We start from the raw sequence: 14,254 nt of genomic DNA on the forward strand, positions 1-14,254 counted from the left end.
GTTTGAATAAGATGCACAGAATCAGCCTCCTGATTTGCCGTAAAGAAATGTTCCAAATAATCTGTAAGATAACATGTTTGAGTTCTTGTTCATTCATAAATTATTTTGATGTCAGCATAGATGAAATGGCGATTGGTTATCTCTTCCTCTTGCCAACCCCTTAAGGATCCGATGTGAAATTAGTAGCAAGAAAGCATGTAATTGACAAAGTCACGTGTGCTCAGGGGGCCAGAAACTGAGGGAGAGAGAAGGGGGAAAAAATCAAAAGAGGGAAAGCACATTAGACCATGCGAGCTAAATTTGTGATCGCTCAAAATCAAGATGTTAGACTGATGCAGAAGATCACTTCGTTCCAAAGGGAAAGTTTTCATCTCACGACTTTGGAGCAGAGGGCCCGTGGGGCAACATGGCCGAAGGTTAATTTTCTTTTCTATTGTTTTACTATGATTTTTTTCCTCTTCCTCTCTCTTCCCCTCCCCCACTCCCACTCTTGCCTGCCTGCCCCCCCCCTCCTTTTGCTCCACTACTATGCATTTACTTTGCCCCCCCTTCGGATCTCTCAAGGGGGGGCTTTCTGCAAACCTATTGTTATAGATCTCCCAAAATGTTTTGTACCGCCCACACTGATTCACAACTTGAAAAGCTTTCTGGGGGCTATTGTTTGAATTGTTCGGGTGTGATTAAGCACAGTTTCAGTTGGTGAATCCGAGAAAACATTTGTACACCTGCTCTCTTCCCCCCATTCCTAACTTTAATCGAAGGGTATTTCATAGGAGAGGCACGTTGCAAAATAATCTTCGTTCCGGTACTATTGCTTGTGCAATAACAAGTAGTTATGCAATCTTCCCGGGTTCTCCTTCCTCTCCGCGCCTTGCAAAGAGAATAGTTTCACCGAACATTTCTCTTTGGAAATGGAATCACTGTTAAACTAACAATCATCTTGTATGCTGTAGTGTAACGATGTGGCTGAAAGATGGTGTTAAATGAAAAAATACACGTATGTACAGAAACGTGGGCTCTGATCCGATCTGTAGAGCATTGCAGGTCCCCTCCTTTTTAATGACTGCTTACTTCTAGAAAATGTGATTAAAAAGATTTTATAAAGTTTTTCCCTCTCACTCTCTTAAGCTTTCTCCTTCTATTATAATGCATGGACATGTGGTATTATTGTAGTAATTCCATGTGTTTTGTCGTCTTCCATCTAAGGGGGGGCAAGTAAAGGTGGTGGAGACGAACCCGGGAAGCTGCAGGAGCAGGAAGAAGAGGAATCCCAGGTTTTGCACGGAACAGGCCACTGCAAATGGTTCAACGTGCGAATGGGATTTGGATTCATCTCCATGATAAACCGAGAGGGAAGCCCCTTGGATGTTCCGGTCGATGTGTTTGTACACCAAGTAAGATCAACTTTTTTTTCCCTTTCCATTTTCTCTCTTTGGATTAATTGCATAGCTGTTAGGTGAACAGAAAGAGAAGTGCAGTTAATTCTTTTAAGCTTAGTGAACTGTATATTCGCCGATAAAGTAGTATAGATTTTATGGGTTTTGGGTCAACTAAATGAGTCGTCTCTTGCAAAGGAGTACGGAATCTTTGAAATTTCATGGCTCCGGCTTATTTAACATTTTTAGCCTATAGCAAGGTTGATAATGGCTTCCCTTAAAGGGTGAATGGTAAAACCACAGATGAACAAATAAAATGCCAGTTAACTTCTGAGTTTGTATAAGGAAATAGTGTTCGTTTCTACAGCTTCTCTTTTAGTCACCTCCCTTCTCTAGCTGAAGGTCCTTTCTCCCTTCCCCAAAAGTTAGGCATATGTTGGGACTAAATCAGCCAATATAGCTTACATAATTAATTGATTTTATAATAAGATTTAAAAGTACGCCCCATACTGAGCAAAAATTTTGAGAAAGTATATGTAGAAGAAGGAGTTGGTTAATTTAGCATTTTGGTTTATCTGCAGGGTGTAGGAAATAATAGATCCAAGGATACTGTCCCTTTAAGGGAGGGAACTCAAAAAAGCATGTGGCCAGAGGCGGTTCTAGCTTGTGCGTTTAAAATGGACCAGGCTATGCTTTAAACGAAATGTCTTTCTGTATATATAAATTGTTGAACCTTTAAAAAAATCTCAAATCAGAACCAGAAATTCATTATTTTGCCTCAGAAATGAACATTCATTCTACCCTTCATTCTGCTATATATTGTAATTACAATGTTGCAACAATAACATTCACAAAATTACAAGCTTTTACTAAATACCTTTAAAAAAACCAGATTTTTCTTGAAGGTATAGAAAGTAGCACTTTCAGAAGAAGGGGGGAAGGGACTGGAACGTGAATCTTTTCTGTTTTGCTTTGTAAGCAAAAATAATTGAAACCATTTTTATTAATATATGTTGCTCTTTTTTACTCAAACCTTCAAACCTGTTAGAGTGTATATTTCAAAAAATGCTTAGTTTCCTTTTGTGTATAAAATGTGTTTATATATACATATATGTGTCTGCATGTATGTGTATATACACACATACATCCATATATGTGCATTTACTCTGTTGCGCATTTGTTACATTCTATTCTTTCTCCCCAAAAATGTACACAAAATTGAAATTAAGCAGATAAGCAATAGAAACCATAAGAAAATATTCCCTTTTGATCTGTAGTCTTATGGTCCCTGCAGCTTCTTGATTTCACTCTGTAGCATTTTTCCCTTTCAGAAGGTCTGGGCATCATTATTGTCTGTTTACATGTGGAAGGATAAGCATAAACTGTGAAGGGAAGCTGGATTTATATACATAAATATATTATGAGCTCATATACAAGCTACTTGATTTTATGCTTCCTGTTCAATATGTGTAAATGAAGCCATCCTTTTTGGTCTGTTTTTTTTTTTTAATCCAAGAATGAGTTACTAAAATAACTGACATCAGTCTTTTTCTACTCCCACCCCCTTTTAACCTTATTTTAGGTTGTTAAATTGTTCTTTACGATCTCATAAATTTGCTTTATAGATAAATGAAAAAAATCTCTATTGCTAATCATACCTTTGTGTAATTTTGTTTTGTTTCCCACTTTAAAATATGTTGTCATTTCATAAATACTTATATTTAAATGTCAGAATTCTTAAATCATGTAGCATCCAAATTTAAATTACCTAATAGTTATAATTTGAAATAATAGATAAATGTCATATTTAGAATTTCAAAACTTCTGAAAAGGCTTATTATGATATAACACTTCAATAGCATCTCTATTTTAATGGTCTTTTAGCAATAAATTTTCTTTCAAAAATATGTATTTACATAAATGAACTATTAAAATATTGTTGCATATATAATTCACTTATGTGACTATATAATTTGAAGCCCTTCTCTACAAGCCTCTTATAACTGTATAGGCCTCAGCAATTTCATAGCTAGCATGAAATTGATGAAACTATAATGTGCTCTTATTTTTTAATTTTAGGATTTTTCTAATAATCTTACCATTTCAATTTTTGGAGTGTTTGTTCTGTCTCAATTTAACTGGTACTTATCATAGCCTTCCCTTCCATTTTTGAATCCACTAGTCTGTTTAAAACATTTCCTGGCCTGTGTTGGGAAAGAAGTATTCTATTTATATAGGTAGTGTATAAATCATGATGGTTTTGAAAGAACCAAAGGCCCTTACTGACTTTGACAGGGCCACTATAAAGAACAGTAAGTCTTTAAATGTGATTGTGTACAATAACTACTTGAATATTTATATAAAGGCATTCTGTAATGTTAGAATGCATTGATATAATTTATGATTCTTTTTGGACAATTTTTATTTTAAAATTTAAAATATATTTTCTAAATAGTATGCCATTTCTAAGAGCTGCCATTCTTCCTGGAGGTATACTTTTTTGAAAATATTACGATTATATATATATGGAAATTAAAACAAAGTTTTTATAGTTTGGGCTTTTCTTCTCTTTTGTGACTTGGAAAATTAACATTCAGCTTAACTGGTATCAACCCAAATTAATTAAGAGCTATCACTTATATTTTGTTAGGTGTTCAGAAATGCTTTTGTTATGGGGTTTGTTGATTTTGAAGGTCATCTGACTTGCTTCTTGAAAAGCTTGGATTTGAAGGTTTTATAAATCATTAGTGGGATTGGGTCTTTACAGTAATGAAAATAATACAGAAAAATGCCTCCCAAAGCACATTTCTCTTGTTTAAAATATGAACATAAATAACCCTAAGCCTACTGTAATATTTCTCTAAAAGGAGAAAAGTGTTCACATGCTCTTAAAGTGATCATTTGGATGCAAAAATTGGTGGCATAGGATTACAACATAACTTTGCCCAGGAGGGTGTGATGTAATCAATACAACATAGGAGAAGCTCATGCCTAGGTGCTGCACTATGCATGTCTTTTGCTGAGTATATTGAGATTATTGTGTCAAAATCATAATATAAGGGAACTGTTTAAACATTTTTTATTCAAAAAGACAACAACTTCTTATCATCTTGATATTTAATTGGGTACTATATAATGTTTGACAATGAATATATATGCTCCATTTGCATATTGACAGTGGTGTTCTAATTAATAGAATACCTAATCAGTATTTTAAGTTTTTTTTAAGGGCATATTCAAGCCATACATTTGCACATCATTTTGTTATCTGAACTGATAATATGTTAGTTGAAAGGAAAATGCCTCATGATGTTTAATTTTCATTGCAGAGAAATGCAATTTGGAGGGATTTTTTGTATAGTAAGCCAAAATAAAATTCTGAAAACTCTGTAGGTGGGTGGGTATCAGTTGTGATTCTGTTGAATATCAGTGTAAAAATCTTAGAGCATATTTATGAACATAGATCCTTATCAAGGTAATTTCATAGATTACAAAGAATAAAATTATTCAACAAGTTTTGATCTTTACCTTTGTTTACCTAGCATAGTGCCTTGCACATAATAGGAACTTAATGAATGTTTGTCCTGCCTTATTTCTTACTATTTATCAATAATAATATACATCAGAACCATCATATTTAAATGACACAGTGCTTTATGTCAAATTATACAGAAAAGATACCTGAGTTCCATAATGATTGATGGTTGTCAGTGTTTATAACTAAAAGATTTAAAAATAAAATTGTTTCCAACTGATATCAGAAATTCATTCTAATGATTTATTATCCACCACTGTACATGGAATGAGCTTGGAAAAAAAATCATGTCTTTCCTTTGAGCTTTTGAATTATGATACTTTAGGGAATTTCTATAGTGATTAAATTTTAGAAGTGATTCAGAAAAGGACATTAAAACCCAATGTAACCTACCAATTGATATTGTTATCTGGTAGACTGTCTAGTGCTTCAGTTTTGACATGTTTATTTTTAAAGTACCATTATTTCAACTTGTAAGCTAAAATGAACATTTTGAACTTTGTTTTATTAATATAAGGAGGAGGGGTAGAGATTTGTTGTTTTTAAACAATGGAACATAGGATTTCTTGCATCTTAACAGTGTTTCCAGAATAATTTTTTCTTAAGTATATCACATTAAAGATAGCATACAAACAAACTCAATCACTCAATCTACTATCACACACATGAGAAGAAAGTGGAGCTAGAGAGAGAGCCATAAGACAGAGACAAAGTAAAGGAGGGGTAGAGAGTTTTCTGGCTGTCAAATTTTTATTTAAGGCTTACATTTCTAAATTTAAAAAAACAAGGTATTTTATATTATAGGATAAATTATGCAAGGGTATTGACTTTTTTTAGTTGGGAAATGTTTTGAAAACCATTTAGCTCAGTTATTGTATTAGAGTAAGCTCAAGTATTTGCCAAGGTATGAGTGTTGCTCTCTAACTTTAAACAAAATTAATTTTGACAATCATTTAATTAGTACCTACTGTGTGCAATCACAATGCTAAACTCTGCAAAGATGAATAAGGTCATCTTATTAGAATTTTATCTTCAGTAGATTCAGTTTGCATTTTAAGACTGATTTCTGAATGATGACATTGCTTATCATAAACAGTGATTGTTTTCTGAAAAATTTAAGCGTTTTTATGTTGCACTATTTTGCTTAGAAATATAAAGATATGTAAACAAAAAGAAATTACTTAATTATTTCTGAAAAAATCTTCAGAATATTTCTTATTGTTAGTAGTATGGGATTTATATTGACATTGTGAATTATAAATATGTACACATGTATACACTTTTAATAATTCACTCACAGGTGGAGTATCAATCATTTGAATGTAGCAAATAATTGATGTTTTGATCATCTCAAGAGTAGTTAAAGTATTTTTTGAAGACATATTTATTTCAAGAGTTTCTTGTGATAATTTTCTTAATATAGTATGTTCATTATCAATTTCTAGAATTTTCTGCCTTTGATGTAACAGCACTTAAATGTATTCTATTCCCATGTAAAAGTATGTTATAGTTAGTGGCAGATAGACTCAGAGTACTTTAAAGCAATTAAGAAATGTTAGTCATACTAATTGAAGTCTTATAAATGTTATATTTTTATTTTAAAATTAAACTTTGTTGGAAGCCATTTTGGTACTTTAAAAACAGTGCCTAATTTACGGAGCCCTGAAGATTATTGGCTTAACCAAGTCTCCCAAATAATTATAAACAAAATACATTGTATATGTTTTACTAGCAAATTCACTTTTACTTGTATTTAAAACAAGATATTAAATGATAGAACAACACAAACCTTAATGGCAAGGATAAAGATGTTGGGCCCTCCCCTTGGCCAGTTGGTGTATTTTCCATTGTTTTTTGTGTATCTAACTAAAAAGAATTTAGTCCTGTTCATTCTACACATTGATTTTGAATTTGGTTTATAAGAAAGTATTTACAGTGTTGAGACTACTTATTGAGATTCTTTAAAGAAACTTTATTGTATTAACATTTTCCTTTTTCCTTATTTGTATTTCTTTTTCAAAGTTGTAGTTTAAAAAAGACAATAAATTGTATAATTGTTAAACAAATATGAAAGGTTTCACAAACTTCTTACAGACCTTTGAGAATTTAACATTTTTAGCCCATCTTCTGACCATATCATCTTGGAGCTCTGGTTATATTTGGTCAACAGTAGATGGTTAGAAACATCTCTGATACTTGTACTTAACAGTGTGAGTGAACTTAATCCTTCCTTGTGAAGGTTGCTGCTTTTGTGGGCAGCCAAATTCTTTATTATTGGAACTTCACTTCTTCCTGTGATGACGTATTTGTATGGAGTTTATCAAAGACTTATAATTTGGGGCTGAGTAATTGTTTTAGTGGAACTTAAAATTTTGAAGTTTCAATTTATATATTACAACACCCCAACATGTTGGAAGTGAAGATGTATATTTTGATAGAAAGACTTCAGTAGAACTTATATTCACTGACTAAAAACTAAAATGAAATGCTTTAAAATTTGATATACTATTGAAGTATTTTTTTTAGTTAACCAAAAATGAATTTAACCAGGTAAATTGTTTAAATGTATTGTTGTATATTCACATCTTTGTGCATGAGTTTTAACTGAAAGTTAAGCTGTACAATTTGTTGAGTATTTTAAAATATGAGAAGCTAAGAAGGGATACTGAAATGGTTTACATTCTCGCCCCAAATAATTTGATTTTAAAATGTCCAAATAGTAGGATTAATGGCCATCGGTAAATTAAGAATAGATACTTCCATGATAATTGCTGTAGATTTTAAAGAAATGATCACATTACATCAATAAAAACATTGTATATATTGAATATACATTGTATATATTGAATGAGGATCAAAGGTTATAAATTGCATTGTAAGTACAGTAAGATAGATATTTCAGAAAGAATAACAAGGTATGAGCATATTCTTGTCATTGTTTCATTTTAATGTAAAAGTATTTGGCAATTTCTAAGGTTTCTATTAAGTAATCAAAATTTATAAATAATTGCCCTGGGTGTTGTATGTTTTTAATTGAAGAAAAGGCTGGTTCTGTGTATTTAAGTAGTTCCTAATTTAATAGTACATCTTCAGTAAGTATCTGTTGAATGAATGAGTAAAAATTTAAAAAAAAAATCTTTTCCTTAGGAAAACCAAGTGATTTTACTATATGTCCATGTTTGAGAATTAGACTATTCCATGTAATGCTTTTAATTTGAAGAAGCAAGGAACTTCCCAGATTCTTTTGTGTATTTTAGCTTTGTTCATTGAATATTATCTAAAATCAGTGGAAATAATTTTGTTACACAGGTATTTTTATTTTAATCATAGTTGCTATAATGCTATTTGCTCTTACTTATGTCGGTGATTATTTAATGCCTGGATTTATATCACTAGGAGTTAATGCAAAGCAGTGTTACTTTAAATAGTGTTGCTTGACTGTCCAGATACAATGTATTATACTTAAAATTAAGGACAATGAAAATAGCTATTCAACTTTATCTTCAAAAATAGTATCTAGATTGTCAATATTGTCAACTGTTATGTAGTTTTTAGAATTGTTAAAGTATGGACTTTAAGGCTCTCTTTGTAATAATTTGGTAGCTGATGGGGGCAGGGAGAGGAAGAGAAAGTGAAGCCATATTGTCTGCATTGACATTGGGTCAAATCAAATAAGTATTTCATAGTTTTGACTTAAATTTGTTCTAGCATATATATAGTCTGAAAGTCATGTAGTATATATAGCCTGAAAGTCATGTACCTTTCCAAATTTTCTCTGGATGTTGATATCTAGAAATGATCAGAGTACAAGTTCTTTCAGTGCATAAGAAGTTAATTGGGATATATTTAACTCATTTAAATATTAGTTTACTTTTACTTATTTTCAAACTATCTTAATTTTGTAAATGTTACAAATTGACTCATTAATATTCATGTCTGATGTCAGGAATTTCCCCATTGGTTTTCAGTTGTAACAGGTTGTATACATTAAATTTTGGGAGGAGTAAAATGGATGGGGACTTCTATTATTGAAGGAAAAGAACAATTAAAATATTGAAATTATTTCTTTCCAGTAAAGTATATGATTACTCATAGGCATGCCACATGTAGATAGGTTGGTGTTTACATTGAATTTAAAAATAATTCTATAGGATTATTTAAGTATACATGTGGGTGACTTGAAGGGAAGAAAGTATTTAGTTTGAAACCTTTTTGATGAGGTTTTTCCTTAACATATCACTTCAGGAAAAGATTGCCAGTTAGTAATCATTCATATAAAATAAAGTATAAGGCAAATGGGGTAGTTTCCTATCTACTACTATTCAGTTCCTGTTTAAATAGACCACATTTCCATGTTGTCTACTCTTCATCCATTGTTGACTGAATTACACATATAAATATTTGTATTTTAATTAAGAACCAAATTTCTTTATTTCTTAATAATAGTATTGGGAGGAAAGTCCTAATTTTCAGACATCTATGGGAAAAAACCAGAGGGCTTCTTTTAATTAAGCAAATCTCTGTCTATCCTATAATTTAATGTTTTACAATGTTTAAATAGAATATATTTTCTTAGTTGCTTTAGAGATTTGTAAAAATTACAACATTATTTACTGTTACTTAGACTGAAAATACTTAAAACTCATAAGATGTTATTTTAAAAGTAATATATCATTAGGTGAAATTTTTAAAACTCTCCCTAGCTTAGTTTTCCAATTAAGCAAAGCTATATGTGTGATTTTATTCTCTCTCATAGTGGAACATTATTACAAGTTTTCAAATTGATTTTATGTTGTCCAGTGTTCTTTCCTGACCATTGCCTTCCACAATCCTCTAGGCCACTAGTAATTATCAATATTGTTTTGAAATGCTTGCAATCTTCATTATTTGATCTAACATTTTTCCTTTCTTAAATTCCTTGCCCTTATCCTTGATGTTCTATTTTATGTGACACTGCATAGTAAAGGAGATGTTTCATTTACCCTATAAGAAAGGTGTCTGACAATTTAAAAGGGTCATTGATTAAATGTAGTCTGGCTTGAATTATATCAAACAATTTTCCCTAAGCTTGGGAATTTTTCCATTTTAACAGTTAACCCAACTGAAATGATGAGACTTATAATACAATCTAACTTTTCAGCATCTTTTCCAAAAATAGATTAAATGATATCTTGTTTCACACTTAACTTGATTTTATTTGTCAGATATTTAAGAAGTAATGTATTACTCTGATTTAGTATTAATCAGGAAGGAAAAACCCTCTCATTTTAAAAGCCATTTTAAAATTAAAAGTTTCTAAAATCTAAAGCACAACATAATCGGAAAAAATGCCCCACCACTTTTAAAAACAGGAAAACAAAATGTATATACAATTGGATTTGCAGTATGCCTTCTTAGAGTTTCCTCCCCCATTCCATTGAAGAATTTTGAATGGTGAGGAATTTGCACCCTTTGGCTCAGGTTGCAGGCCCTCTTGATCAAACTAGGGAAGCCAGGGTCAGGGCTATTCATTGCCTATCACTTCCTCAGGCCATTTATAACCGACCTTTCTGCTTGCAAAAGATTCTCCTTTTGTTAGTCTTTTAATATGATATAGACTTTTAAACAGATATGATCATTGTTTTTTATTAAAATGTACTACATGGCCTGATCTCAATATCTGAGGAGGTTTGTTATTAGCATTTGGTGAATTTTATGTTGTTTTATTTAAACATACTTTAAGTAACTTTAGGTAAGTACTTTATTAATGTAGTAATAAAATGGTTCTTCTGTCAGGATAAGATTATCTACCACTGTCCCCCCATCTCCTTTTTTTCTGTCAAACAATCTCTTCTAGATTAAAGTATCTTAATTTGAATTAGAAATGCAGAAAGTCCAGAAGTACTTCTATCATTTATGTTAACACTTAGAAAAAGAAGGAAACAATACTTGCACATGTGTATGTGAAGCATTGTTAAGGATGCAAATACTTTTCATCTGGACTCTGGTTCAAACAAACACCCAACACTTTGTTCTTATCTCTGAATCCCAAATAAAGTATACAGCCCTGGTTCAAGACCTTAGGACCACCCATCACCCTGGACACTGGATACTCCTATTTATTCAAGAAGCTTGTGAAATGTATGTAGTGCTGAGTGGGGGATGGGTGTGTGTGTGTGTGTGTGTGTGTGTGTGTGTGTTTAACATCATGACCATAGGTGATTCTTCAAAACAAAGAAACAACATTATTTGTAAGTTGCTGAATGCTGTCTGTCCCTGTAGGATGTTCCAATTCTAATTTTACTTCACAGAAAATGCTAGTTGTTTTCACGAAGTGCTGCCACTGTAGTGTGTGGAGCTGGGGAGGTGGGAAGTAGGGAGGTTGGATGCAGTTTTCACATTTTTGATGTATTCAAGGAGGTTAAAGTGGGCCCCCATTAAGATTAACCTCAACCCATTACAGCTTTTTGGCTTGCAGGCCCCACCCATGAATGGCCTTGGATAGCTAATACCAAGCTTTTGTTTCTCCTGTAGAAAGGTTTTTAAGAAAGGAAAGAAAACAGTTCATTCTCTTTCACTGCCTCAGTCATGTGACTTCCCTTTTAGTGAGTCACAGGGTTGAAGGTGAATTTCAGAATGAATAAGATTTCAAAATTTGAAATTTATAAAAATAATGGTCATCGAAATGGCTAATATTGTAATCTATCAAACTATGTTCACTAGAATAACTACTTTTTGGAAGACTGTGCCGTATTTAGTGCTATGCACTCATTTTTTAAAAACCTAGAGATGTTAAATACAAAGCAGGTTTTCAATTGAAGTAATACTTATCTCTTGCATCTCCCCCAAACTGGTAGCTACTGAATCTTCTGTAGAATTTTTCTACCATACTATCTATCTTTCAGGCTGTCTTTGAGGTTTCTGAACTGTAACATATTTTCTCAGAACACACATGGTAAATAAAATGGGGGAAGGGATCTACCCACCTACCTCCATTGTATGGAGTTGGGATTACTCATAGAAATTTGATAATAAATACATTGCTGGTGAAAAAAAAGAAACCATATAAAATGGTATGTAAAGAAAGATAAAGGTAATTCAAGGATCACCCTTCTTTTTGTTATAACAGAGAGGGTTTGGGTGAAAAGAAAAAAGTTATTAACATCATGTTAATAAATTAGTGCTTAATTTTTAATTTAGATAACTTTGAAGAACATTTGATGTTTGGTTATTCTCAAGAATATTCCTCTAATTTTAATGTTTAAGTATCAACCACCAAAATATTTTGGGTTTTTGTATGTTTGTATAAATTTGATTTTCAAAGTCTTGCCATTATAGGTTGCTAAAAAGGGGAAGAGAGATGGCAATTATGACAAAAATCTTTGAATTATTGGACACTCCAAAAAAGAATTCACTTTTCTTTTCTCCATTATTTCTTTACTTTGGCCAAGTTAGTTAACACCTTGGGCATTTGTTTCCTCATCTTTAAAATGAGGGTGTTGAACCTTTTAACCTCTGAGACTCCTTTCAATTCCTAATTCCTTATTTTTGCATTTTTTTTAAAGAGTGAAGAATGGTAGTTACTTTTAAGAAATATTTTTTTTAAAAGACTACATTTCCATTATTTCAGAACATTAAAAGAATAATGGAAATGAACAGGATTATTTGAGGATATTTTTGATTCTTATTATCTCCCAGTTGAAAACACTCTAGATTATTTTAATGGAAAATAATACTTTTTTAATGTCATATTCAAAGTATACTATATTCTGTTTAGTCTTAAAGGGCAATGATATTTGACTTTTATCAGATCCCTGAAAAGGATAACTGAAACTATAAAATGGGATTTTTTTTTACTTCATTGTTTAGGGCAAAATGAAATGCAGTGATCATTTAAAGGGATCAATTAATCCGGTGTTATTACTTACATGATATATTTTGTTCATTTATTTTGAAAGGTAAAAAAAGATATATTTCAATTGAAATATATTATTTCCACTCAACTGCAAATTTAATTAAGGCACTACATGTTAAGTTTTCTTTGATTCTAGCAGATAATTTAAAAAATTTTAAATGTAGTTTGTATTTAGGGAATGTAGTCCACATACCTCTTCTTTTTATTTTTACATTAAAATACTTTTGTGTAATTAATAAGTGGAGTATATATATTTCATATGCACTTTCCATGCTTAAAATTTTAATATCTAATTAGTATTTTGGTTTACATTTCACTAAGATATTTTAAAAAAACTCCTTTCAAATCTTCGTGTCACTCATCTTTTTGTCCTAGCCTAGTTATTAATAAAGTACCTATCATTGTTAATTTAAGCATCTGAACCTCTAGCATTGACATTTACTGTTGAAATACAACACCTGTTTTCCAAGTGTCTGTATAAGCTTTAAAATTAGACGGTTATAAAATTAATTGCTAGAATTTCATTGAAAAGATGTTTATTTAGTTCTAGGAGTGAATTGCTTTGGTTTAGAAAATCTACAAATAAAGAAGGGTTAAAGAAAAGATTGTTTGTTTTAAAATCCTTGTTTTCTTCTCAGACATTTTTCCCTATATTTTTTGGTTGGGCTTCTGGGAAAATTTTCAAATTGATGTGGGATGGATTTAGGGTCAAATTGCCTAAATTTCCCTAACTTAGAAGGTTTACTTGAGTAGTAACATAGTTTGAGGTATGTTATCTTTTCACTGTTTTTCTTGATTTTTAATGAGTGAAACACAAAGCTGATAAATGAATGAATATCACCTTTTCCCCCCAGAAAATAAAAAATTTAGGAAATTGGAAATTTTTCAAATGGCTAAAGTGAAATGCCAACTGAATTTGAAAATTTTCTCTAGTAATTAGTCTTGTCAACATGCCTTAGTCTTCTTCATTTTACAACTGGAATACTTATTTTGTAAAGATAAATAAATGGAGAGAATCTTATCAGATGGTAGTTGATGAACTTTTGTTTTTCATAATTTAGTAGTGATCATCTTTGCCCCCCTTTTCCTTCATTAAAAAATCACACACACATCAACTTGGTAACTATTAAAGATTATCAAAAAGAATATAGGTTTTTCTATAAAATTTGAAATTCACATTCAAAATGCATTTTGAAACCTACCAAAGTACAAAATTTAAAAAAATATATATTCTTTATACTTGGATTAAAAAAAATCATACTGTCAAATAGGTCATTTCCTGTTTTCAAAGTTGATTGATAGATTTTTAAATACACATAAGCCCTTTGTTAGTTTGCCTTATTATATTCTACTTTGCAATCAATGTTTTCCTTCTAGACATCAAATTTCCTTTATTTTTAATATGTTGAGATACCCCCAAATGAGCCAGAATTTCCTGAGTTTGCACCT

At 31.3% G+C, this 14,254-nt stretch overlaps 1 protein-coding gene across 1 annotated transcript in view; it reads left to right on the forward strand.

Annotated features, from left to right (window-relative positions):
- The first annotated feature begins 406 nt into the window (after positions 1–406).
- Positions 407–14,254, forward strand: part of LIN28B (lin-28 homolog B) — a 105,028-nt gene continuing 91,180 nt past the window's right edge. The window contains exons 1-2 of the mRNA XM_043963821.1: positions 407–416; positions 1,207–1,394. Coding sequence (XP_043819756.1) covers positions 407–416; positions 1,207–1,394 — 198 coding nt within the window. The remainder of the gene's footprint in view (positions 417–1,206; positions 1,395–14,254) is intronic.

This window comes from Dromiciops gliroides, chromosome 4 (assembly GCF_019393635.1).
Source record: "Dromiciops gliroides isolate mDroGli1 chromosome 4, mDroGli1.pri, whole genome shotgun sequence".
NCBI lineage: Eukaryota > Metazoa > Chordata > Mammalia > Microbiotheria > Microbiotheriidae > Dromiciops > Dromiciops gliroides.